Source organism: Lissotriton helveticus, chromosome 5_1, assembly GCF_964261635.1.
Source record: "Lissotriton helveticus chromosome 5_1, aLisHel1.1, whole genome shotgun sequence".
Lineage (NCBI taxonomy): Eukaryota > Metazoa > Chordata > Amphibia > Caudata > Salamandridae > Lissotriton > Lissotriton helveticus.
Window position 1 is genome coordinate 516,691,472 of NC_136065.1, and position 27,444 is coordinate 516,718,915.

The window sequence follows — 27,444 nt, forward strand, 5'->3', positions numbered from 1 at the left end:
CCATCGCAAGAAGATTTGGACATTCGGCTCAGTGCTCTGACAAAACGAAATATTTCAAATAAATTGCTAAATGACAGGCCCTAGTATTCTCTATGAATTTGGTTCCCCGCTTGGAGCAATGGAGTTTTGTGATTTGTACGTACCCAGGCTCCAATTGGGGTTACAGAATATTCTTATTTTTGTGGTTCACCATATGGTATTAAGCACAGCTCTCATGTGGCGTACAACTTAAGGCAAGAATCTTTACTATCAGAGACATACAATGTCCCACATCAGTGAATAGACTGAAAGACCACTGTCCTCATTTGTGGGGTTACCACTCAGATTTCTCCTCCAGCATTGTACAACCATTTGATAGAGCTTTGTTTATAATCTCTATTAATAAAAATATGGAATAATTATGTTATTGAATAAAGTCTTACTTCAACATCACACAGAATAGAAATACATTAGACCAAATTAGATAACCAGTTTATAAAAAAACAACAGCTAAAGGAGCTTAAACATATTGAATTTAATCCCCAATGAAAATAACAAGAATATTCGCTTCAGATTTAGGAAGGTTTGACAGCAAAGTTCCATCTTATATCTCTGCCACACCATGCATCACATTTCCAGGTTTACAGCAGGTACATTTATTAAATTTGAAACTTGAAAAAGGCCTCACAATACCTAAGGTGGCAGAAAGGTTTGAAAAACCACGCGATTCATGGGAAGAGCTGAGCCATGGCAGAGCTAAGCACTCTCTTTAGCTCTAAGAGCCAACACACGAGCTGAGCCAGAACAAAATCACAGGTGCCAGGTTTTCTAGGTCCAGATGTGACCACGTGCTTTATTCTGTGATTTATTTGAATTCGAGTTGCAGAATGCAAAGAAAACACTTACAGTAGCATCACATGAGGACTTAAAAGACTTTATAGGGATGTGCAAATCTTGAAAAAAAAAGTACACAAATGTACACAGTTAAGTGCTATGTGGCACAAATTATGCCATCACCCCACAATTATATTCTCCTTTCCATTATCTTCTCTTCACTGTATCCTTTTAATGTTTCTCAATCCTCCATTTTTTGCCTTTTTTTATTATTGGTGAAGCCTTCATTTGTGGTGGTTTGTGGACTACTCTAAGGTTCAAGGGCTATTGACATTCATAATCACTGTCACCCCTATTCACCTGTTCCATATCTCTCCTATTTCCCTACTTCTCTTTGCCCTCTGCTTCATTAAGATCATCTTTGACCACCTGGGATTGTCCTACTTAACTCCCACTGTTCTGTGAGATGCTAGTTATTCACTGATGTCACAGTGGTCAACTTTGTATTTCCAGTGAAGAAGACACATACTGAGCTATTAAAAAAATTTAAAGGCTGTGAGGGTGATGAGGGTACTGTGAACATTACCAAAATTTCTGAAGAAAAATAAACTCTGAGAACGGTATGCACTGGAATGTGCACAGATTAAAAAATATGGTCCACATAGAGTCAATATCAGCTAATATTAAACACAGTTATCGTTCATTTAAAGAAAATAAACACATTTTACTAAAACTGGCTACACTTAACTGTCTAATGTGGTTCTAAAGAACACCTGCTGTTAACTAGTTGCATGTGAACAGTTCATGCAATCAGGCCCACAAGGAACAAATGGCCAGATGCACAAAAATTTGATTCACGAAAAATGGTCACAAATTGGCGCACAAACTTTTGATGAATCAAAGGAGATTTTGTGACCCGACCTATAAATGAATTGGTCGGCTCGCAAAATAAGCTCTCTGAGTGGGTGACAATTCCACCTACCTCATCAATATTCATGAAGTAGGTAGCAAATTGCAACTCACCCAGATTGGATGCCATCATAGTTATGATGGTCTGATGGGGTCAACACACCACTTTGTCTGTGATAGTTATTTTTTTTAAATGTCACCCTTTTTCCTGAATATAAGTCAACATTTAATGGAAAAAAGTACTTTTAAAAAAAAAAAGTTTGTTGAGGAGTTAGCAATGGTCTCCAGGGCAAACTTTTTTTTTTGCATTCACTATAGGAAGTTTACCAAGGCCCAGATGCATCAAGCTAAAAACCGCTCGCAAAGGGGCAGATTCACAGAATCTCCCCCTTTGCGACCGGTATTTTTGCATTTGGGATGCATCATCCCAAATGCAAAAATTGCAATTTAAGAAATTGCAAAATTGTGATTACTAAAATTGCTATTGCAATTAAGGAATCTCAAATTGAGACTCCTTAAATGCAATGCATTAAAGTTAAAAAAAATTGCGATTTTGCTAATAGGGGGCGCAAATTACCATGAAGTTGAACTTCATGGTAATTTGCAAAAACTTTGAAAAATGCACTAAAGTGCATTTTTCAAAGTTCCATTTTACACACAGACATGTCCTTTGGGCATGTGTGTGTGCAAGATGTACCCATATGCAGATTTCAAGGGTGTCCTTTTGAATCCCTGGCACCCTTGAAATTGCAATCTCAATTTGCGATTCTCTAATTGAGAATTGTAAATTGAGATTGTCTTCCCATTCATTCCTATGGGCCTCTAGGCCCGTAGGAATGAATGGGGAGGTATTCCTTAATTGCAACTCGCAAATTGTGAGTCGCAATTAAGGAATTTTAAGAAATCGCTATTTTTTAAGTGAGTTCTTCACGCATGGCATTTTGCTATTCCTTATTAGCGAATCTTTATTTTTCGCTAATAAGGAATCGCAAAATGGATGCTTGATGCATCTGGAGGCAAGTCTTTAAAAGAGTCGGTACCTATTAACGGTTTGCAACCGAAATTGCAGTTGTACACCATTGATATAGTGTTGTGAACCACATTTGGAAGAGGCAACCTAAACATGACCCTTCCAACTTGCGATTTCTGGACCAATGTTGTAATTCGGTAAGCACTTACTAAGTCACAAAATGAGTTTAGTGCACTTAACAAGCCATTCACTTGTTTTAAACCCAGTGATTTTGTGAATCGCAGGCTTTGCGACTGCTAAATGGTTTTGTACATTTGGCCCAAAACTCCGGGAGAAGGAAGAGACCTCGGACCTGAAAGCTTTTACTGGTTTACTTGAATGATAAAACATAAAAGTTGCAATCCTGAGAATGCAGAAAAGGTAAAAGGGCTGACGAGCAAAGCTGTTGCCTTGCATGGCTGAAGTTAGCTGGAACAAAATGGCAGCTTCTTAGGGCTTTAACACACACGACGTCCCTTGCACGGATGACAGCGAGACACTATTCCCGTTGGTTTCTCTATGCCACCCGGCCACTCTTTTGCCTGGCAGGATCAAAAAACCTTGCATATTTCAAAGAGCTACCGTCCCGGGGATGTATGACGTTACAACGCATACTTTTACAACGCCTACCTTTACATCGCAAGTTTTACAACGCATACCTCTTTACAACGCATAGTGCTTTTAGGCGCTGGATAGTGAATAGTTTAATTTACTATTCCAACTCCAGTCCCCGTGGATAGTAGGGAAGGTGTTGGATAGTACATTAAACCTATTCCCTATCCTAGAGCGCCCCCCCAGCGCAATGCGTTGTAATAGTTTGCGTTGTAAAAGTTGCGTCGTAAAGGCACTGCGTGGTAAAAGTTGCGTTGTAAAGGATGTATACCGTCCCAGGCAGCAAGCCACGATAAAAGGAGTGATGGCCAGAGGTACTTCCTCCCCAGAGGGGGTCATCAGAATGCAAAAAAGCACACAAACGCTGTCCATCCCCTACTGTGTCACATGCTGGGGCACTTGGAGAATTTTAGTAAGTTATTGTAAGCGTAGGACTGTTTGAGAGAGAAGCCTCATAAAGGTCGGCTCGGCTTTGGCTTGAGACTTCTAGAGGGCCTCGAGCTGAGCTAGAACTGTGCATCTGGCTTGTTCCAGGCTCGATTCCTTAGTGGGTAACCAATCTCCATGCGGCAGCCAAAACTTGTGAAGTCATTATTCATATGTGGAAAGGTGATTGCCTTCACTTTAGTAACTGGAAAGGTGACCCACTCACGTAATAACAACCATATACTTTCTCATGGCTGGATTTGATTGGTTTAGATCTCTAGTGCCCAGAAATATCTGCAAGACAATTATCATGCACTCAAAAACACTTCCAACCTAAATTAATAAATCAGTTGTGGTGAGCTTAAATCATGTAATACTTTGACCTCAAACACTGACAGTCCCTCGATCATTTCATGTCAATAATTACACCAAATGTCACCTAATTGACATGTTGTAAGGTGTCATTTTTTGTTTTAAATTATGTACCCATTTTACCCTGATGTGACACCTATAGCAAAGATTTCTTCAAAGATGCCTTCATATTATATCGGTTTTGTTTATTTTGTAATCATGACAATATGGTCATGACTATTTCCCCTCCAGAGATATAATAAAATGAAATTCAAGTGATACCCTTATTATAAATACAATGGGCACTGTTTTAGAATGATCAGATTTTGGACATAGTTTGTTAAATATATTTGTGTTCATAAAACTCCTCAGAGGGAATAGGCATACAGAATGTGCATGCAATGTTGGCCTTTTAGACATTAACAGACTGGCTTAAAGCCCTCACAGGCATTGCTATAACGAGTCCGACTTTTTAGAGCTGTTTAGGCTTCAGCAAACCTGGATACACTGAGAGGCTGACCATGAGATTTACATACAACTGTTGCAAGCTTGACACCCCTTACAAAAACGGACTCTCTTAAAGTCTGTTGGAAGTAGAAGACGCACAAAACATAACATTAACTTTGCCTTGGTATTTGAAACTGGTTGGTTCACATCTAATTACAGCTGCAGGATATGTGATTTAAATTAGAAAAGTTCTCAGTATGGACTTAGGGCCTGATTTAGAGTTTGGTGAAAAGGGTACTTCATCACAAATATAGTGAAGTGCTCTTTTTGCTAAGCCAACTGTTTGGAGTCGGCAAGACCGTCTTTTTGACAGCAGTTTTCCAACTTACTCCACCTTCAGAAAGGACACTCCGACATACTGACCCTTTGGAGTGAGAACATCTGAGAACATCTGATCTGTCCCTATTTAGAGCTAATGGTCTGATGTTCTATATTTTATCTCTCTGTCACAGCCAGGAAAACCATGGCTGCACTGACCAGAAAAAAAACAAAATTACGCCCACACCCTGCGAGAAAACTAACAGATTATGGGGTGATTGGCTTTTTGTTTTACAAGATCAAACTCCCACTTAGTTTGAAAAACATAAATGTTTGGTGCACAGCTGCCAGAACAATGGCAACCATGCTACAATCTTTGCAGTTCCTTCAGAGGAACCAGCATGATGGCAGTTCTTCTGAAGGGACAATGATCTGGGCCAGTGATGACCTCAAAATATGGCGGGAGGGTTTCTATCAGGGTGACGGATGTAATATCCTCCACCACCCTCATGGATGGTTGTGCATAAGGTCCTTAGATGAAAAACAGAGAAACTGTGGACATTAGCAGGTGGGCAGCAATGTAGATTTTTCTAGCTTCTGTAAAAAGGAACTCTATGACTTTTTCAAGGACAATGAGGTGCATATAATATGCAATATCTCTTTAATCACTGTCTCCTGTCAACAGCAATGAGAAATGACACATCAAAAGCAAAATGATCTGACTGATGGTATACGAGAGATTGAGCATGAGCTCTTGCTGCACAACATCTTCAGGGATCAGTGCAAACTTGAAGAACTTGATGAAAGCATGCAATTTTCATACGTTCAGAGGAAAGGAAGTAAGGGCATCCAGGGTTTGTCCCAGGCAACAATAATGCCAGGCCTTCCAGGGAGATTTGTAGGCTCAGCATGAGCCCAGAACCTGTCAACCAAGCCTGCAGCAACCTCCAAAAGATCTGGCCATCTTGATGATCTCCAGAGATTTCAATGACAACAGTTGGAGACTTCCCCTTAGAATCAAAGTGTCTGGCAGACCGCCGAGATCAAAAGCAGGGATTTGTAGGAGGGAGAATCAATAGCTTGATCCATTAGGTGAGGAAACCAGTGCTGGGATGGCCACTGGGTAGTGATCATGACCATCTTGCAATGGAATTTCATCTTGAAAAAAGGAGCACTGGTAAGAATGCAAATAGAGGAAATACATAAAGGCAGTACTGAGACCAGTCTTGTCCCTTTCATTTGTCACACAAGGCGTCAGATACGGGGCAGCTCACAGATGTAGTGAGCTGGCGATTCAGTCATGACACGAAGAGATCTATGCCTAGTGGGTGCAAACATGGGACAGTTGAAAGAAAGAAGGCCTGATAAAACATCCAGCCGCTGGAGATTCTGAGGTGTGTGCAGAACCACTACGCATTCGAATTGGAAAGACCTGGAAGATGCTTTGCAATCACCAACAGGTTGTTGCGGAGAGACTGTTCCAATAAATCTTGGGGAAGGACTGCTAAAGGCTAGTACCAGCGTCTTGATATATCTCACTGCTGACACATACTCCATGCAAAGCAGGATACTAAAGTGGGATATATTTTTGGTGAGGCTCTTTATGGCAAAAGTGCCTGCGAGTAGTTCTAGCTCGAAGATGTGGAGGTCCAGTTTGGCCAAAGTACAGAGTATCCCGATTGCTATAGACCCTGAACTGGTGCTCCAACCCAACCTGCATGCATAGGGCTTGATCATAAGAATTGCGGAAGATACGAAGATGGCCTTACCATTTAAAGTCTCTAAATTTAAAAGACACCAATGCAGCTCCATACATGACTCATCATCCAGGAAGACGAGGTCTGAGTAGGAAAGGCCTTGGCCAAGGAGGTGGGTCTATAAGCTTTGAAATGCCCAATAGTGCAGAAGGGCTGGGAAGATTGCTTGGATAGAGAGCATGAGGAGCATGATGATGTGTGCTAGGGACATTAGAGAGAGAGAGGGGGCTGATGAGGCATGCTTCAGTACCTGCCTGTTGAGGATCAGCTGTCACCTAGGAGCTTGAGTATGCAAAAGAACATGTCCACTGTAAAACCTAGGAAGTCCAGTGTCTGAGAGGAAGTGCAAGAACACTTCTCAAAATTCACCAGGAAAACCTGATTGTGGAGGAGGTAGACTGTTAACGAAAGAGTAACTGAAGATTGAGGCATAAGAAGGCTATACTACTGGGTAACCACTCTATGGAGGACCTTGGTGAAGCATCAAGGGGCAAAAGACAGATCAAAGGAAGGTAGTGATACGGCCACATCTGATGACACCATTAGAATCTTAAGAATAGTTGCTGATCCAGGTAGGTACGAATTGAAAGTAAGTGTCTTTGCGGTGAAGCCTGACTAGCCTGTCTCCTGAAAGGGGGGAATCTTGGACAAGATGGATGCCCTGATTTTGAAATGATTGTACAGAAACAGTGATTTAGGGCTGTCAGGTTAATGATCAGGTGAAGGCCTTTTTCCTTTTTGAAGATCAGAAATATCAAGCTCAGAAGGCCACCCATGGTAAGGGAGGCACTTCTGCACTATTTCTACAACCTCCTGATCCACCAGGGGAGACTCCTCTGGAATAAGTGGGAGTATATGACTTTTAGACAGAGCAGTCTAAAAATCTATTTGTTACCTGGAAAAGCTACCAATGGGGGCAATCAGTAAGAGGTACTGGCAGAGTGACTTGCCTAGGTTAGATGGTGGAAGACTGGATATTTGAAGCCCCAGCAGTGTCTCTAGAGGTGTGAGATCCTCTCAGGTAGAATGTGGGAGAGCGGTAACTGAAGGACAGCTACATGAGCCCTTAGATGGGGTGGCAGGAGGAGAGTTGACCTCTGAAATGACCAGACAAATGTCTCGGTGATCACAAGCTATGGCAAAAAGGCAGGACTTGAGGAAGACACGCTTCATATTAGTTTGAACTTTGTCTTAAGAGGTAAAATTGGAGACAAATGTGAGCAAAGACTTGATGAACTTAATCCCATCGAGGTGCTGCTCTGTTGGGTCGAGGACAGGCTTAGAGAAAAGCTGTCAGGTTTAGAGTCCAGTAATAAAAGGATTAAGATGTGATGGAGGCATGGTCATCCTACAAGAAATCCAGGGCATGATGGGTTTAGCCTTGAAAAGCTTCCAGAACCATCGCTTTTGGTGAGGCGGCTTCCTGCTCATGGGCTTCTACTAGTTGGATAAAGGGACCTGAGGTGTTTAATACTCCATCCTGGCAGTGCTTAAGGGCTTGATCAACTCCCTTGTGGAGGTCTCAACCTTGGCCTTGGAGGAATGCTAGGAGGTGTGCGCCGAGTTCAGTGGTGGAGTAAGGTTTGCCTGGGATGGAGGGGGAAGGAACGCTCACCATAAAAGAAGTGCCAAACTTTACCTGTCTAAGGGTGAGGCAACCCACTGAACTACAAACTGCGCTACTTGGAGAGAAGGATGCCAATCCCTGGAGTCAGTGAACCTTGTCTGAAAGGGGGTTGAACAAAACCAGGATGAAGAGATTTGATGTGGAGGGTGGGGATAAGAGTGAGATATTGCCAAGACTATTTATAGGCAAAGCTCCAGCCATTGGCACAACATCATTACTGCTCAAAAACATTACTTTGGAGTGGTCGTCAGAGTCATCATCATCTGCCACCCACATGCTGGAGGTTGGAGGGGGCTTGTGCATCATTCTCAATGCTGAGCCATTACCTGTTACAGCAGGAGCATTGTAGCAATGATCCCTTTAGCCCTGGCATCACCCAGATGCTTAAACTTGAACAGGATTTTCTTGAACACCAGAGGGTTCTGCAGTTACCATCTCACGAGGAATGCTAGGGAAAGAAGAACACCACATGGAGGCCAATTTTCTCAGTGCCTGATCTAAAGTAGATTGGATTTGGGCACTTGAGTTGTGAATTGCCTTCTACAGCTGGAGCTGTTGAATCAAGGAGAGAGTGCAAAGGAGTCAGCATTGACTATGTCATCCGAGGCCAAAATAACAAAATACCTCCAAAGGATGAGGATGTTGCAAGGTGTGCAGATTTGCTTGTTTCAATTCTGTTATTTGTTTTAACTGTAAGGTTAAAGGGAAGGGTATTAGTGCATGGACTACCTTACTTTATTTTTATGTATGCATTTTTTTCCATGCCTTGTGGAAATGGTCCATTGTGGTTAGCAAGACATGTTAGCAACCCAGCCTTGTCTCTTGTATCAAGCCCCTTGTGTTCTTTCTCTCTTGTTTTGCTTAGTATAAGATTGTGGCACTTTAGCATGCCTAAATATAGAAGGAGGAAGGGGCCCTACCTTTGCTAGAGTGTCCTCACTTTCTTTACAAATGCATGAGAAACGCTGTTTGAACGTGGTAGCTGAACCAACAGCTAAACATTTGTCCTGTCTGCAAAGTTGACCCTGAGATAGTGGGCCATCCACCACTCTTTAAGTCAGGCCCTTAGATGGAGAACAAAGCAGCTGTGCAAACAGCGGGAAAGAGACAGTTGATGATTGTGTACAATTAACTGAGTATATGGTATGATAGAACTGCTTTATCTGTAAAAAGTTCAAATTTGAACCACTGCCAATTGGGCTTTTGCTGAGTTTGAGAGGAATACCAGTTCAGAAAGGGCGATAAATAATTGGCCCTTGGTTCTCCTTCACTTTTTCATGAATGCCTGGTGTTAAAGGCTCATTAGACTATACCAAATCTGAGTGCATGTTTGCATCTGAAACAACATGTTTAATTTCAGAAGGTCTCACAACAATCCCATAGCATCAGTTTTGCCTTCTGGAACAGACTGCAAGGCCACAAAGCTACGTTACGCTACGGGGAGAGATGCGGTGCCGCAGCCAGGGCGACTGATGCTGGACCCTGGGGATCACGTTTCGATCCCCAGCTCCGGTGGCAGGGGTCTGCCCAGCACCATGCGACTCTGGGCAATAGCTCCCTTAATCTTCCCAACGGCCCCCATCGCCGAGATACCCCTTCGGGTAGTGCTGATTTGAAAAACAGGTACATTTTATAGACATTAAATTACGCACGGAATGTTAGAGTGTGACTGACAGACACCTCGAGGTATGGGATATCAAGATGAAGGAATGTTCTTCCACTCAAATTTAAGGAGGATAACACTGTCTTTTCAAACTTCTTCCGTTGAAACAATGCTGTACAACAATGTTGAATAGGGATGGGTGGAGCAGATTTGTGAACAAACACCCTGGTGCTCCTATAACCCCAAACTAGGGACTCAATCTGGCTCCTGCCCGAGTTGGCTTTGAAATTCAAATCCAGATTTTGTGCTACATCACAGAATGTAACGGAGCCCAGGTTTAACAAACAACAGGATAGAGAGAAGAAGATGAAAAGAGACAATAAGATGATACATATCTAAAGAAATCCGAAATGCAGGAGCTCTGTGATCGACTAGATTTCAAACAACATCTACTGCTTTTGATACTGACAGCTTTAAGCATCGCCTCGTGTTAATACACTGCAAGGTCCTCTTCAGATTTCTTTTAAAAGTTTAAAGCTCTAACAGGTGACATGGATACTTTTTTACATGTTCAGTTAGCACACAAGGCTTAGATATTGCACCAGACACACCTTATCATATCAGCCTCTCTTGCTTTTTTCCTATTTAGTACAAATATTTTCGTGCTGGGCTCTAATGATCACATTCTGTACATAACTGAGAATGAAGTCCCAGCTCAATAAAAAGTCCTCATGGTTAAATTCCTCCATGAGGAATTCCACAATAGGAATCGAGTTTGTCGCCTTTGAATAGCTTTCAGAAACACTCCAGGGCGTCATCTGCCCGCATATTGTGTTCTTGCTAATGATATGCCGTGATGACGTCTGGGAGCTCCTAGAGGATGCAGCCTTCCTATTAGAATTGAGATCCATTGTTGAGTATGATGACAACGAGGAACAAACAGAAACATGAACATTTAGCACAAACGTACAACGTTCATCTGAGGTAAAAGGAAATGGTTATTGATTCCAGTACCAGCACAGACTGTAAAGGTGAAGCTGGAAATGGCAAAAGGTGCACACCTTTTTATATGAATTACTAGCTTACCCGTCACGCGTTGCTGCGATCTCAGAAGAAAGGAAATTTAAGGAAACTTGTTATGATAAAATTCAATTTACATTGTGTCATTTTTATTGAAACTTATTCATTTTAATATGGAAAACATTTTAAAGTGTTGTTTTAATTCTGTTTATTTATTCGAGTGCTTGTGGATACACGTTATTTATTGTTTTTCCGTCTGGTGCGTACACGAATAAATCAGAAGGTTTTCCGACACATGAGCTGGCCACATACAGTTGTCCATGTGAGAAGCACGGATTCTCCAAATCTAGTCCACACACTTGCAGTGATTGTCCTCGTGCTTTGTTGATGGTCATTGCAAAAGCGAGTCGCACCGTAAACTGTAAACGTTCAGTATTGGAAAGATTATGAGGGCCCTATGTGGCCGGGGGGCCGATATTTAACAAATTATTATTATTTTTTTGCCAGAAACCTTCGCGGGAGTGTACTCAACAACTTTTAACCTTTTTATTTTTTATTTTATTTTTTTTTTAGCCAGAAACCTTTGCGGGAATGTACTCAACAACTTTCCAAAGTTTCATGCCGATCAGATGAAGGGTGTAGTAATGCATAAAGGACAAACGGACATACTTTGGTTTTTATATATATAGATTTTCACTTAAAACACCGGGTAGCTGCCTCTTCTAAGCTTTAGGTTTGGCTTTGATGAAATCTTTGTGTCACTCAAATGCATTATGAAGCAATATTTACATCATAGCAAATATTTTGAATGTCTGTGTGTGAATGAATGCATGAAGAATTAATAGAGAGCTGGAATCACCCCTGGAGGGTTATCTCTGCGCTATGAGCGGAGATACACAGATGTGTGTGTCTGTGTGTTTGTTGGTGCCTGTGTCTGTTTCTGCAGTAAATATGCAGAGTTGCCAACTGCAATATGCTAATTTGTTGAGTACAGGAAGGGGCTTACTCGTGAGAGGTGAATCTAAGAGTGAGTAATGATCTCCTTCCAATCCACAAAAATGGCAATACGGATTTCTGACAATGGACCACCATGTATGGTTAATGCTGTGCTGTATTTCATGTGTACACTTTAAAAAGTGATTTTTTTTATCTTTTCTTTTTTTATTTCAATTAATTTTTATTGTTTTTACAACATAAACATATAACATATAATCATCACGCCATGTCGTTACCGATGTTGCAGTTCACAGTGGCTATAAAGCAGGTGGTACTTTTACACAGTATTTATACTTGACTGCCCCCATCCACTGTCACGGTAGGAAGAGAGCAGTGTGAGAAAGGAAGAGCAGAGGCAAGCAAGGGGTTTCGTTCTACGCGTGAGAGTCTTGAGCCCTGTGTGAGTGAGGAGCAGAGCCCTTTGTTAGGATAGATAGACCTTATTCATGGCGGCTCATACGGGTCTAGCAGATTGTCCAAAGTCTCCCACAACCCCCTATTGGGTTGTCTCCATGGTGAGTTTCGCAGGACGGTGTTGTCCGCGCCCCGGAGGAAAGTCACCCAGTTGAGCCACCCCTTGAATGTTGATTTGGAAGTGTCCTTCCATTTCGTGATTAGGAGCACAGCAATTTTCTTCTAGAAAAGATAGTAATATAGTATCTGTATAGCAGAGACACGATTTCCTAAATTAGCTGTAATATTCTATAGTAATTAAATGGAATTTGATATTTGCACTGAAGTGATACAAGTGGGAATGTACATCTATTTATAAGTAGATAAGTCTATCTATATTAAGTGAATAAACGTTACCAAAGAGGAATTATAGTTCTTTGCATCACTATATTAAATAAAGTTGGTACAAAGATAATAGAATTGTTTCTAACAATCGTCAGTTGAAGAGACGTTATGGTTAGGATGCAAATCTTAAAATGTACTGAATTTTGCGAGCTGTGAGCTACACAGTCATAACTTCAACAATGCACTGGTCAGGACCTTATACATGAAAATGAAAGCACTTAAACACAATGAAGAACTTCACCACTGACCTTTGTTTATTCAGCATCTGGATATTGAACGGTAAGCACAACATGAACGTTCTAATTGAATCAAGGAGCCTTTGTTAAATGTACCTTCCAGACATCCACCTCAAAAACCTCTCACTTCAACAGAATGAAGGTTCTCCTTTCCATACTGAAATATCTTTTACTAAAACCCCACCACGTGAACAGCATCATTTAATATTTTATTTCATTTCACTGCCAACAAACAAATATTATAATGCATTATTTAACTAATGTTCTCCAAACACATTTTCCTTTTCAAAAGGGTATTTTTCATGAAAATTGAATCGCAAAAACAAGTAATATGAAAAAAGCCAAGCAATTACATGTTTGGTGATTCAGTAAAATCATTCTGGTGACAGGTACAAAACATTGAACCTTTAGCCTCATAGTTTATGTGACCCTTGATTGGATTGTTGGACTAATATGCACAGTACACTTACAACACCTTTTTTGGTTGCAATAAACCCATATCTAGGTTTGACAGATTTTGATTTGCCCCCAGTGCATTTTGGTGTTATCCTTCATCAGGGAGCTGGTTTACACACGTTTCTATGTCACTGAACAGGGAAATTGATCGAAGGTGCACCTAGAACCTGTCACAACAAATATGGTTTCGTTAGAAGGTTTTTTTCACAGCTGATACGGCTGTTGTGAAATAATTGGATCAATATTGTATGAGGAATTGAGAATTTTCCCTTGGCACATAATTGGTTAACCATCTTGTGATGCACTCTAAAGGTGGTTATGTTCTTTAGGTTGATATAATGGTACCACAAGGCTGGAAAGGGTTGCAGAGAAGCACACCCAAAGCTGAACAAGGATTCGACTAAAAATGTATTATGGCTATTTTATTGAATTATGTTCTGGTTGTTCTGTTGATAGCTCTCACAGCAGATTACAATATGCTAGTTCCAAGCAGGGGCATCAACAACAAAAAATCCACAACAATTCATGAGATCTCTGCTGCTTGCTGTCAACAGTCTTCTTGAAGCGATAATCAGGGACAGATAAAGGATTATCCTAGCCTAGAAACTTCCTCACCTTCATCAAGGGAAAATTCTGTATCACCCCTCACCCCTATCATCCACTAAATGGCAGTGGCATCTCTGCTGCTTGCTGTCAACAGTCTTCTTGAAGCGATAATCAGGGACAGATAAAGGATTATCCTAGCCTAGAAACTTCCTCACCTTCATCAAGGGAAAATTCTGTATCACCCCTCACCCCTATCATCCACTTAATGGCAGTGTGTAGGAAGAGCTAATCTGTAGCTATTTGCTTACAAGGTCCCCATTGAATTTTTAAATGGAGCCCTGTCTCCATTCTCTCTCACTATAGTGTCTGGTCTACACACACTTATGCTTTGATAATCTGGGGAACCTGCATCCACCCTCTTTCTCATGCCACTCTGAATTGCATATGGATGACGCCTTCTTCCATGACACCTACAATTCTCAATAGTTAAGACTTATACTCATCACTTTTACGTTTTCTCTAAAAGTTGTCGTTGGTGGGAGTGATATGTGCAGAACTCATTGTGTCTAGGGGCCCATACAAAACCTCAGTAACGTAGCCAGGTAGGCCCAGGGGGTGTTTGATGTTGTTACTGTTCTATGTAGATGGTATATGCCTAGCAGTCTGGACTGAATGTTTGAGATTGGGACAGAATTGCATGTGCAAAACAGATCCGACTAGTCTCAATACTCAGACTCTTGCCACACACTGAGTCCTTCTACCAGACATGTGCTACACATTCACAGAACATACACATACACAACATGCATAGGGAATGACAGCACAGCGGTCTGGGTTTCACATAACAGTTGAGGAGTCAGTAGACTGCCCTCTCCTTGACACAGGGAAAAATGTCTGGTCACCCTATTGATCTATAAAAACTTACTGCCACCACCGCTTGATAGGACCCATGCAGGGCATGGACAACAGTCCTATGCCAACGATGAGAAAATGCTTGGTGCACCCCTTCAGGTCATAAAATAGATTCTGCACCTCTTACCATCATGTACAGTCCTTACTCTCTGTGCATATATCAGATTAGCATGATGCCAGGACCCAAAAAGAGGTTCAGGTTTCACAAGCAGTCATGCACTAGCATGAATAAAATTTTACACCAGCCTAAAAAACGTTTGACCGGGCTTAGTACAAATTAATTTGCCATGCAAGGGATATAATTTCCATCCCAATAGAGGTTGAGACGGGAATGATTAGTTCACAACACAGTCTCAAGTTACTCAAATGGGAATATTGCAGCCAATCATGCTCTATGTTGAGTTCTTTTCGGAGTAAATCCTTGGAATGGGTCACTTGTAGCACCATAGGGATGCAGTAGACGAACACCAAGCTGGCTGGGTGCCTCAACACTCAGTTGTAAAAACTAGAGAAATGCCTGTAAATAATGTATGTAGACTTTTTCGACATTATATAGGAAAGGTTACTCTTCAAGAGGCTGAGAAAACACACTTAAGTCATAGAGTATTGCTGAAATATGCACTTCAGAAACTCATAAAAATGTAGAGAAATGTGTACATCTAGTCAAAGACACAAAATGACTGGAGACAAAGAAAACACAAGGAGATGATGGATGGAGAGCTGAATCTTTTCAGACACTCACAAATCTGGGTTGAATCCATCATCTTTCTTTAGCTCACTTCGCCACCCCAGTTCAGAGCCAGCCATGTGCAAATCAGTCTTGACCCTGTTCCTCATGGGAACAGTCCAGCCTAAACTGCCAAGCCAGGTCTTTCCTGGAGCGGTATTAAGCATCCTGGAACCGGTTTCGGGGCAACACCCGTCATCAGCCAGGCTAGTTTGAATCCAGTGGCAAAGAGAGCAAGGTACCCAAGTCTGGCCATACCCTGCCAACCTAGGGTGAACACAACTAACACAAGGAGATGATGTACTGGAGACAAACACAAGTGTCTTGGGGTAGATATTCAGACAAATACACCGATACAGAGGCAGGTCCTCGTACATATTAGATAGAAGTACACAGGCATGCCCGATGTCATTTCTAGACAAACATATGCACATCAAGATCAGGGACGTGTACAGCCAAGCGTGCAAAGACAGCCAATGCAGACAAATTAATACTAATGCATTTACACAGATGCACGGACACCTGAACACCAGAAGTAGACATATCAGAGAAAGGCATGCCTGATTCTTTCACGACAGAAAAATGTAAACTTCAATTAAGACAATTCAAAGGGCCAAAGCAACATCTAATTGTGAGTTGCCTTAAATAATGTGGCAGTAATCTGTAATGTCTTACAGTGATCCGGTGAATGATTGTAATTGATCAGCTATTACCTTTTCAAAGTACTTGATCTCATACTCTAGAATGATGCCATTGGGTTGATCTGGTTCATGCCACAGTAGTGTTACACTGTTCTGGCCAGCATTCTCTTGACGAACCACCACCACCTGTGATGGGGCTGGAAAACCAATATGAAGCATAGCATTAGAATCCCGAGAGACAATGGTGATAGCTGAAATCAAAAATAGGTCATTAGATAAAGGAGTCTAGAAATTCACTTTTCAAATCACAATGTGACAAACAACTAATTTTACTGATATTTTTTCCATTGAAAACCAAATTTTTTGATCAGGATAAGTTAATTCCTAATCCAATTTCAATAAATTCTAGACACAGGCTGACATTCACATTATGTGGCGTGAGTCGCATGTGTTTGTTGATTAATGTGTAGAATGTAGCAGTGGAATGGTGAGTTACATGTGGGCTTGAATGTAAATAGTCAGTTGATGGTTGTGAGGCCTGAAGACAAGCCATGAGTGGTGTTGCTTGTTGATGTGAGTCTATCTTTCAATAAATTGACACATCAGTCCGAAGAATTGATCCTATCTATTCATTTTCACAGACTTGGCGTCATAATGCATAACATTTTAAGTGTCAGGGGTTTGCTACATCTACTAGCTAATTGTCAATAGAGGACACTGCTGAAAGGAAGGCTGCAGGTTCTGACTACAACTAACAAATGCCGCTCTATTTCCTGTCGGAATTCAGTCATATATGCTTCTGTCAGTGAAGCTGAAAAACTCTGGGGCATATTATCAAGAATAGCGTTAAAAATTATCGCCGGTTTAGCGGCAGAAAACTGCTGCTAAAGCGGCGATAATGGGCTTGATAATATGCTCTGGAGAATTCCAATAGAAGCCCATGTTCACACCAAAACATGGACTTCTATTGGAATTCTCAAGGGCATATTATCAAGCCCATTATCACTGCTTTAGCAGCAGTTTTCTGCCGCTAAACCGGCAATAATTTATAACGCCGTTCTTGATAATATGTATTTGTATTTGTATTTGAGCTTGTAAAGCGCACTGCTACCCGTCCGTAGGTTTCCTGGTGCTGTATTACTCTGGGGAACCCGTCCTGGCTTTCCCTGCTGGGAGTCCCCAAGGTGGAGCCAGGCATCCCCGGAATTGATGGGGCCGTTGTGGAGATTGGGCAAGCTAATGCCCAGAGTTGCCGAGTGGAACCCCTGATTAGAGTAAGCACCGAAGCGAAAATTATCGAGTCTGCAGACCCAAGTCCACGACCCTGCCGCGTCAGGAATTGAACCCTGGTCCCGGGCCGACTTCTGCTCCTGGGTCTGCCGCCTCTAACCAGTGAGCCACACTACTCCGCCCCTCTGTCTTTAGTAGTTTAGGCTGGGCAGCTCTTTTTGTGGTGGGCACACACTGAATTGCATATGACTGCCGCCTTCTTCCATGACACCTACAATTCTCAATAGTTACGAATTTTGCCCATCACTTTTAGGTTTTCTCTGAAAGTCTTTGTTGGTGGATCTAGGCAGTGCTCAGTGTGTCTAGGGACCCATACAGAACCTCAATAAGGAAGGCAAGTAAGGGCAAGGGTTTTCTGATGTTACTTCACTTCTTATGTAGATGGTATATGCCTAGCAGTTTGGACTGAGTATCTGAGATTGAAACAGAATTGCATGTGGTTTGCTTCGTTCTGTAATGGCACAGATGAGCTAAAATGATGGACTGAAACACTGCTCAATTGGTTAAGATTAAATCTTTTTCATGATGTTTTGGAGATTCCCACAGCATTGTTACATGTTGACACAAGTGCAACCATGGACATGAGGTTGGTTATATTGTAATAAATTCAGTTAATTCCATATTTTCAGCTCAGTTGAACCATTCCATCTTCTAAAGTGAAGAATAGACCATACACAAATGTGTTATATCACACTTGAAAAGGTGGACCTTTTCAACCATGTCCTGTGGCTATCCTAAAACGCCTCTAAAGCAATTATGCAAAATTATTAACTAAAACGTGGTTCTGTAGAAAGGTAAGATACATTAGAGCCTACTGCAAAAAATGAATGAGTGTCAAGAAGTAGTCTATAAATAACAAGGTAAACCATAATTTTGACCACGTGGTTTGTATCAAATGTTATCATAGATTATATGCGTGCAAAAAACAGTCAAACCTAGAGGTAGCTCATCTCTTTAGCAAGAGAATTTGTTAAAATGCGGGATGTAAAATTGCTGCCAGGTGGATTAAACACAAATGGTATGATATTGTGTAAAATATTGACAATGGATTTCAATGTTACCAGGTGTCAGATCCAAAGAATTCAAGTATGTTATGTTATGTTATCTTAAAATTAGTTTAATGCACATGAATCACCCCCAAAAGGTTATCTCGGCGTAACAGAGAAAACGCAGGCAATAGACTATAATACTAAAATAGTTTGGTTTTAAGTAATTTTCTGCAGCTATGGTAAACAGTACATGTTTGTATATGAATATGAAGTTTATTCCAGTATTGGGGGGCCAAAATGAAAAAGCTCTGCCTCCAGAGAGAGATGTCTTATTTGTGGAACGTAAGGGATGTATGATGTTACAACGCAATCAAAATGATAGCGGAACATCACAAAGCATCTTTTACAACACAAGCCGTTACCACGACTTGCGCTGTAGGGTGCTGGACTTAGGAATAGTAATATTTACTATTCCAACTCCAGCCTACGTACAGTAGGGAAGGTGTTGGAATAGTAAATCTATTATTCCTTAGTCGAGAGCGCCCTCCAGCGCAAGTCGTTGTAACGACTTGTGTTGTAAAAGACGCATCGTAATGGCATCGCGGTGTTTTGACTGCGTTGTGAAGGATGTTTACCACTGTAAGTAGTGACTTGTTCATTGATCTTAAAGACCTTCCTGGACGATATTGAATGAGTTTCTCTTTGAGATATCTGGGTCCCTTGCCGTTAAGCTCTTTCTGCCTAGACAGCAGATTTTGAAAATAATTATTTTGCACACCAGCAGCCAATGGAGCAAGCGCAGCAGGAGAAGGGAGGCAGATCTAGCCAGTAGATTTCGAATTAAGCAAGACACACTGTATTCTGGACTACTTGGATTTTATCCAAGATGTATTCGTTGACCGCGGCAAGAAGAGCATTGCCATAGTCCAAGCAACTGATCACTAAAGCTTGAACTAAGGTCTTGCACACTGAAAGTGAGAGCAACGAAAAGGCTCTGCGCAGTAGACTCAACACATGAAAGCAGGTGTTGGGACCAAGCAATATTTTTGATGTATCTGCCTATGTAGAAATATAGAGAATGTGCCTCAACAGGATGGTGCAGTGTACAGATTTGATATTTACTACTATGATGGGGAAAGGCTTTATATGTCTCAGCCTCTCTCTCTCCAAAGAATTGATTACAACTAAGCACATTTATGCTCAGAAGATTCATATCACTTAATAGTTCTGTATCTCTTGCATTTTCATACCTCTTACAGTTGTATTATGAAAGTGGCATTACAGGGTCAAGTATTGACAATTGTTAAGATCTCTAGCCCAAATTCCTAATATTCTGCTCATCCTTAATAAAAGTCTCTACTTCAGCATACCGTGGTAACATGCCACTATGCTAAATATTGTTCTTCATGCCTACCAACACCTCTCAAAGTATACTTAAACCACAGATGTATACGATTATGAAAAAAACATTTTAAGAGTCCAAAAATGTGACTGGTAATATATACTTTGATTAACATTGTGAGAATTTACTGTATGGATTTGGTCCAAAATGCACGACATATCCAGGGGGCTCCTCCTACCTGCCTGGTTCGTGGTTAGGTTGACAGAGGTAAATTTGCGAGGTTCCAAGCTCAGGTCCGACACACCATTAACCGCCTCAATCCAGAAGGTGTAATTCATGTGGGCAAGCAAATTGGTCACAAGGGTGGAGCATTGGGCCAATCCCATCTGCTGGGGAATGAAGCGGATGCTGTTTCCACACGCCTCACATTGTCCCACATCCCAGGGGCACCGCCGGCATATCACATTATACACAACATCATGACGCCCGCCTCTGTCCAGTGATGGGGTCCACTCCAGGTTCACAGAGGTTCCATTCACACTCGAGATCAGATTGACAGGGGCTGATGGGGGACCTAAAGGGCATAAAAACTGAAAGTAACAGGGTCTGCAACACATACATATAGCAAATATGGGTATATGAGTGTGAATAATAAATAGAAAAATATATATTGTACACACTGCCACAGCACATTTTGAGCGTTGTGATTACTGAACATTAATGATGCTCTTTAATCACTTGTCCATAGTATACAATTGTGCATGTAATAATGTCTCATATGAGTAGAATGATACTCAGCATTTATTCCACCATAATGAAAATATTTTTTCCACGGAGCTAGCCCTTTTTCCAAACAGATGCCAATTTAACCTGTGTTCCTTTTCCTTTCTCAGCCTGGAAAAAGGATATAGACCGTGATTTGAAAGAATGAACATTTAAGTGTCCCCATGAGAATGGGCTGAAAACGTTTGAGACTCCAAAAAAGGGAGTCACCCCTCTCTAGCAAAAGGGACAGGGTAATTGCAACTAAACAAAAAGTAAATTTCCCTTTTGTGGATATTGAACCAAAGATTGGGCACTTAAAATAGAATGGCTTTATGGTATACTTATGAAATGATGACTTGTAGGAATTGATAATGAATTAGAAGTATAGGGGTGATTTTCAATTCTCCCTTTCTTTTGCTTGTGACTTTAAATGAATGTGAATTACAATCAAAGGGTTTTTATGAAAATAAAAGCAAATTCACAAATATATATTTTTGTGTATTATATTGTGTTTGTAAGGACTCAACAAAGATATTTGTTTGTGATTTACATTTTTTTATGCCAGCAGTTGTCCATTGTGCTTGTAAACAAATTGCCCAATCTTTGATCCAATATACCCAAAAGGGAATTTACCTTTGCTTTATTGAAAAAAGTTTGTGTATACATTGGTGGGTGTCATCAATTTCAGGGCATACCATCTTAGAACTGTCAAAACCTGCTCTTTTTAGATTTACTCAATTGAAATTCTGTGTGTAACATAACATAAAAAGCATAGGTTTACCCAAGGGTATCTTGGCACTGAATAACAGATGTGTGTGGTTACCCAACTCAATGGTACTCATTTTATCAACCTCAGAAGGATGAAAGGCTGAGTGGACCCACCGGGACCAGACCATGAGGTCGAACACAAGCCCCTATAGTAGATGCATTAGCCCACTAAGCCACCAGAGCCAGCATGTAGTTGTGTGAATAAATCAATTTATGGAAAACTATAGGTTATATTTACAAGGGTTTATCACCACAGGAACTTCACCTTTTGCGACTTAACGAGGCCTAATGTTGCTTTGTAAATAAGGCCCCCTTTCACACTACACTTAGTGTGAAAGGGGCAGGCATTAGGTATGCCCAGATATGGGTCCCTTGCTCGCTGTCGCACTGGATTCAAGCTTGCCTGGCTGATGAGGGGTGATACCACAAAACCGGTCCCAGGATGCTTGTTTCTGGTCCATGGAGGAACTAGCCTGGCAGTTCGGGCCTGACTGTTTCAATGGGGAGCAGGGTCAAGACTGATTTGTATATGGTTGGGTCCAAACTGGGGTAGCATAGTAAGCAAAAGAATAATGGATTAAACCTAGATCTCTTGACTAGTGGTGAGTGGTTGAAAAGATTTAGCACTCCGTCCATCATCTCGTTGTGTTTGGTTTATAATATATCCCAACCTTTGGCAAGACACTGTTAGTCAATGTGAGACCATCAAAATATTCCCCACTCAACCCTGGTCTAGGAAGTTGCAGGGCAAACTCAAGGATTCATTTCCACACCCCAGCCTGGCATGGGCAATGTAAATTGTTGCTACCTGGTAATGGCCTGGCATGTAGAGGGTGAGAGTCGAAACCCTTTTATTTAAACCGGTGGGTCCAAGTCCTGGTCATTTATACATAATCATAATGCAGCACCAGGTCTCCCAGGGGCATATGTACAAACCCCTATCGTCATCACAATGTCACTGAAAGTGACGTTCTGATGGTGATAGGGGCCTCGCCTAATTTACAAGGCAGCGCTAAGCCACTTCATGTGGCTGAATGCAGCCTTGTAAATAAGGCACCCTTTCACGCTATACTTAGCGTGAAAGGGGAGGGCAATGGGTGTTGCTAGGGGAGTTCCACCGCAAAACCCATTGATTCTGATGCTGCCTCTTATTTGCAAGGGAGGCAAAAAATAGGAGGCAGCGCCAGAATTAAGACCAGGGAAAACCCGGTCTTAACCTGGCGAAGCGAGGAGAAATGTTTCATTTCTCCTTGTTTTTGCTGTTTTGCAACTGTTTTGCGCTGTGCAGCACACATGAAAACAGCAAAAGGCTAATGATTGTTTATGTACAGGAAGGTCCCCCTTCCTGCACATAATCAATAATTGTTTTTAAAAAGCCATTTTCCAATTTCTGTGTGTGCTGCATTAAGAAGGACATAGAAGTTACAAAACGGCATTTCAAGATTGTTTATGTGCAGGAATGGGGACCTTCCTGTGCAGCACACATGCTTACACTTATCAAATGTTCCCATAACAAAATTGTTTGGATATTGTTTGTTTTACTTTCAGGATTGTGCCAATGTTCATAAACATTTAGTGATCACAAGCAGTACATATTGGATATTGATTTGAGACCTGGCTTCACCTTTAACTTTGTGTTCTCTAATCATTTTAGTGTGTGTTTTGTTTTGTGTACTAGTGACCATTTGAGTTCCTCTTTATACATATATTTATGCATAAGTACATTTAGCATTTCTAGAGTGTACTCACAATTCATAATTGTGTTACTTTAACACTGCCTTGCCTCAGCTTAGTCTTGAGTGTTCATACACATCAACAGCACTGGAGGCTTAATAAATCCAACTTTACAATTAAAGCCATGTGCCCTGTGTCCAAATTATCCTTCTCACATTTAGAGTGTTTGGTGAACCCTGAAACTTCATGCCCCAGAATAAGAATAAAACCATGACAATATGAAATGTCACCTTTCTGTTAGCAGGAGAGACCGAGGTAGGAGGAATCAGAGCAGCTGTCCTTCCCCACTCAACTCCTGCAATGTACAGATTGTTTTTACTTCCTTCTGGCATTTTTTCATTAATTAAGCATCAGCACCTTTCCTGAGAAGAGCTTTTCAAATGAATGTTCACAACATTATGAATGTTAGCTGATCCCGAATTTCACTAAATGTTGTTTTGAGCTTTACCGGACTCAATTATCCACAATGCCTACTCCGGACATAGTCACATGTAACACTGTGTTAAATTGAAGTATACAAAATAATTAAATGATGAAATGCTTGAATTAATCTCAGTCACCGGTAGGCCGCTTCCCAGTCCACTGTTATTTCGCACACCATTTTCCCCTCAGTTTTGGACAAAGCTATATGCAAATTAGTCTCACCCCTGCTCCAGTATGCAGTAGCAGCCACTCGTAGTACAAAGTGATGGGGCGGGGGGAGGTAAACACCCAAAAAAACCAAGTATAAATTTAAAACGACATACCTGCTCCGACGGCCGCCGCCTTGCCCCATCCTTGCGTACCTGCCATAAGCCTGCTGCATACTGCGCAGGCTCCCAGCGCCCAATACCGGTGCTGCTCATATGCTGGGAATGCACCTCGGTTTGGCGCTCGAACATAGAGTGGGAGGCTATGTTGGTTTCTCTACCCAGCTGTACAATCACAGCTAGGTGGAGAAAGGCTCAGTGCGCATGACGGTTTGGCCGACCACAAAGGGCTGTCCAAACTGTCATCAGTGCCCATCACTTCCCCCTCCTCCCTGGTGCTGTAGCTGCAGCATCAGGTTGGAAGGCCACAACCCTCCCTCCCTCACAGCCTGCAGGGCTAAAAATAAAATGATAATAAAAATGTTTTATTTTAATTTTATTTTTGCCTTTTGCCTCTGCTGGCTTTCAGAGGTGGGGGGGGGGTGACCCTCCTCCGCCATAACGGAGGAGCCACCCCTGCCAGGTCAAGTCCACCCTAAACTGGAATACAAACAAATCTAGACAGGTTTTGCCCTGAATGGGGCTCTTAAGTCAGTTGTAGCTTGACTGCTGTGGCACAGGGATCACAGGACCCACCGATCTTTGATTGCGTGCGGTCATGTTTTTGGAGGGCCTGGCCTTGCAGTTTGGGTTGGACTGTTTCTATAAGAGCAAGAGCGAGACTAATTTGCATATGACTTGGTCCAAAACTGAGGTGGCACGGTGTGCAAAATAAGGATGGGCTCCAAGCAATTTCCATTTTGTGAGATTAATTCAAACATTCCATCCATCATTTCTTTTGTATAGTCTGTGTGACATTACATGTAATACTATTTCAATCACGAACTCCGCCTTTACTCTGCTGCAGACTAAGGTGCATATTTACGAGGAAGTGGCGGAGCACGGAGTTAGCCTCTTTGGCTAACGCAGAGCTCTGCCACTTCTGAAACGCAGGGGTGCAGACCTATGTTTTCCCCTGTGCTGGTGCTAATTTAGCCACCTATCGCCAACACAGGTAACCTTGCACCATAGTGCAGGGATGCCTATGAGAAAATTGTTTATGTGCAGAAATGTGAAACTTCCTGCACATAAAAAATCTGAAATGGCATTTTGTAACTTCTATGTGTGCTGCTTAACGCAAAACGTCATTTTCTTTCAATAATTGTTAAGGGACACCTTCCTGCACATTAACAATCAATAGCCGTTTGCTGGTTCCATGTGTTCTGCACAACGCAGCACACATGCAAACAGCAAAAACAAGGAGAAATGAAAATGTCCTCCTCATCGCTCCTGAGTAAGACCAGGTTTTCCCTGGCCTTAGTTTTAGCGCTGTCCCATATTTACGCCACCCTTGTAAATAGGGGACAGCGTGAAAATCAATGGGTGTTGCGGCAGAACGCCCACCACAACATCCATTGCCCGTCCCTTTCACTCTAAGTATAGCGTGAAAAGGTGCCTTATTTACAAGGCAGCGTTAGGCCAACACAACGTCAGAAAAAGTGACGCCGTGGTGGCAATAGGGGCTTGTAATATGCCCCTGAGAGTGCTCAGAGCTGAGAAATTAGTAAATATAAAAGTTATTTCACATTGGCTTTCAAACTGCACGGTGGTTTTTGTGTTTTATCTTACTTGATCCTTCTTCGTGTGAGTTTCTGTTATCTCCTTGTTCATTTCCTCTACGTGTCTATCACAATTGGAAAATAAACTGAAGAATTAACTGACCAGAACAACACAGTGTGACATGCAACACTGTATCAATTTCTGACTGCAACACCCTATTGAGCCCCTTGTGTGACGAAAGCTGCAAAGGATTACTTGACAAATGTACAAATATGACATGAGCGATGAGACGGGAAAGACATTTCTTCTTTGGACATGGCTGAACGGTGCAAATATCAAAGCACTGAGCCATAAAGAATAGCAGACGTGCATCACAATTTAAAGGAGCCAATGGGATTAGTTATTTAGAATGCTGTGGCAACCCTGGATTTAGGTGTTTTTAGAAATACAAGTAATGGGGTCGTCTGAGGACGGGAGGCATCAAAGGAGCGTCTAGTAAACATGTGGCTTTTAAATTTCAGATAATAGGTTTAAGGCTCTGCCAGCAGAGCGAGGATGAACAGACGAGGTAACAAATTGAGATCAAAAGAATAGAATACATAACAATAAACGCAGCACAGAAAGGTTGCCGCGTTCTAGACAGAAGCAATACATCGCAGATAATGATGATCAGACCAACCTGTTGTAACAGCTTAGAGCCTTTCAGCTCAAGAAACATTTTAGCATTTTTCCATCCCATGTCGTATATATTCCTGATATTAAATCATAACATCTAGTCGAATCACCTTATCTAAACTATTGCTTTCGTCCGCAAACTCTGTGTTTGATTTCTTACCTCTTGCTTCTTATCTTTTTTGTTATGTTAAAAAATATTTGTTGTGCGCACTGCCACCGATTGATTTCCTGGCGCTAAAATAAACAGAAAAAGGAACCTGAGATCGTGAGTATGTTGGGATTAGTGATAAGCTTGTCTGAAGAGCCATGTTTTTAAAGCTTTCCTGAATGACATGAGGTCCGAGCAGGACCTGATCTCGAAGGGGAAGGTGTTCCACAGACGAGATGTGAGGACAGCAAATCTGCAACCTCCAGAGCGCTTGCGTTTGAAAGCGGGTGTTTGGAGGAGGACTAGGTGGACAGAGCGCAGATTGCGGGAGGGAATGTGCCTGATGATGAGATTATCTATAAATTTGGGACTTTTGCAGTGGAGAGATTTAAAAATCATGCAACCGGTTTTAAAGGAACAGAGTTGGGCCAAAGGGAGCCAGTGAAGGTTCCTAAGCAGTGGGGAAGCTGAATGCCATCTAGGTTGTGCAGTGATAAGTCTGGCCGAGTAGTTCTGGACCATCTGGAGGCACTTCAGCAGATATAAGGGTAGGCCTAGGTGTATGGAGTTTGCATAATCCAGGTGGGAGAGCACCGTGGCGATCACCACCTGGATAATGGCCTCTGGAGTGAAGAATCGTCGCACCTTCCGGATTTTCCTGAGCTGATAAAAACACTTGGAGACCACTTGACCCACTTGAGTTTTTAAAGAGAGATCACTGTTCAGGGTAACTCCAAGTGTCTTTGCAGAGGAGGTGGGGGTAGGGGCTTGACCCATATCTGATGGATCTGATTATCGAACCCCTGATGTTGAAGGCTTGGTGAGAGAAAACTGTGTGTGTGCAGTGGCGTAGCTAGCCCTCTGGCCACCTGTGGCGGTCCCTGCGTTTGCCGCCCCGCAGCTGCCTCAATAAAGGGGGTGCTGGTGAGAACTTTATCAGTTTTCCGCCCCACGCGGCAAATGTATTAAGGAGCGTGGCAGTTACTATTGCCGGCCAAGACAGCAAATAAGAGCGGGGGAGGCCGTCACCCCGAAAACTTGTGCCGCCCGTGGCGGACCGCCCCCCGGTCCACCTAGCTATACCACTGTGTGTGTGGTGCCTGACTGGGTCTCTACACAGGGTCATAACTCATGCCCCGGCACCCACAGCAGTGCTTGTGGTCCCCAATCCAGCCCAAGGCCAATTACTATCTATGAGATATGGGATACTCAGGGGCCCCTCATCACATCTTGCAGGGAGG

The 27,444-nt window shown here is 42.1% G+C and overlaps 1 protein-coding gene across 2 annotated transcripts in view; it reads right to left on the minus strand.

Moving 5' to 3' along the window:
• Window positions 1-27,444, minus strand: part of EPHA8 (EPH receptor A8) — a 580,176-nt gene that overhangs the window by 129,170 nt on the left and 423,562 nt on the right. For both annotated transcript variants that reach the window (XM_078642852.1, XM_078642851.1), the window contains exons 3-4: window positions 20,064-20,399; window positions 16,277-16,401 (exon numbers count right to left, since the gene is read on the minus strand). In XM_078642852.1, the coding sequence (XP_078498978.1) occupies window positions 16,277-16,401; window positions 20,064-20,399 (461 nt within the window). The remainder of the gene's footprint in view (window positions 1-16,276; window positions 16,402-20,063; window positions 20,400-27,444) is intronic.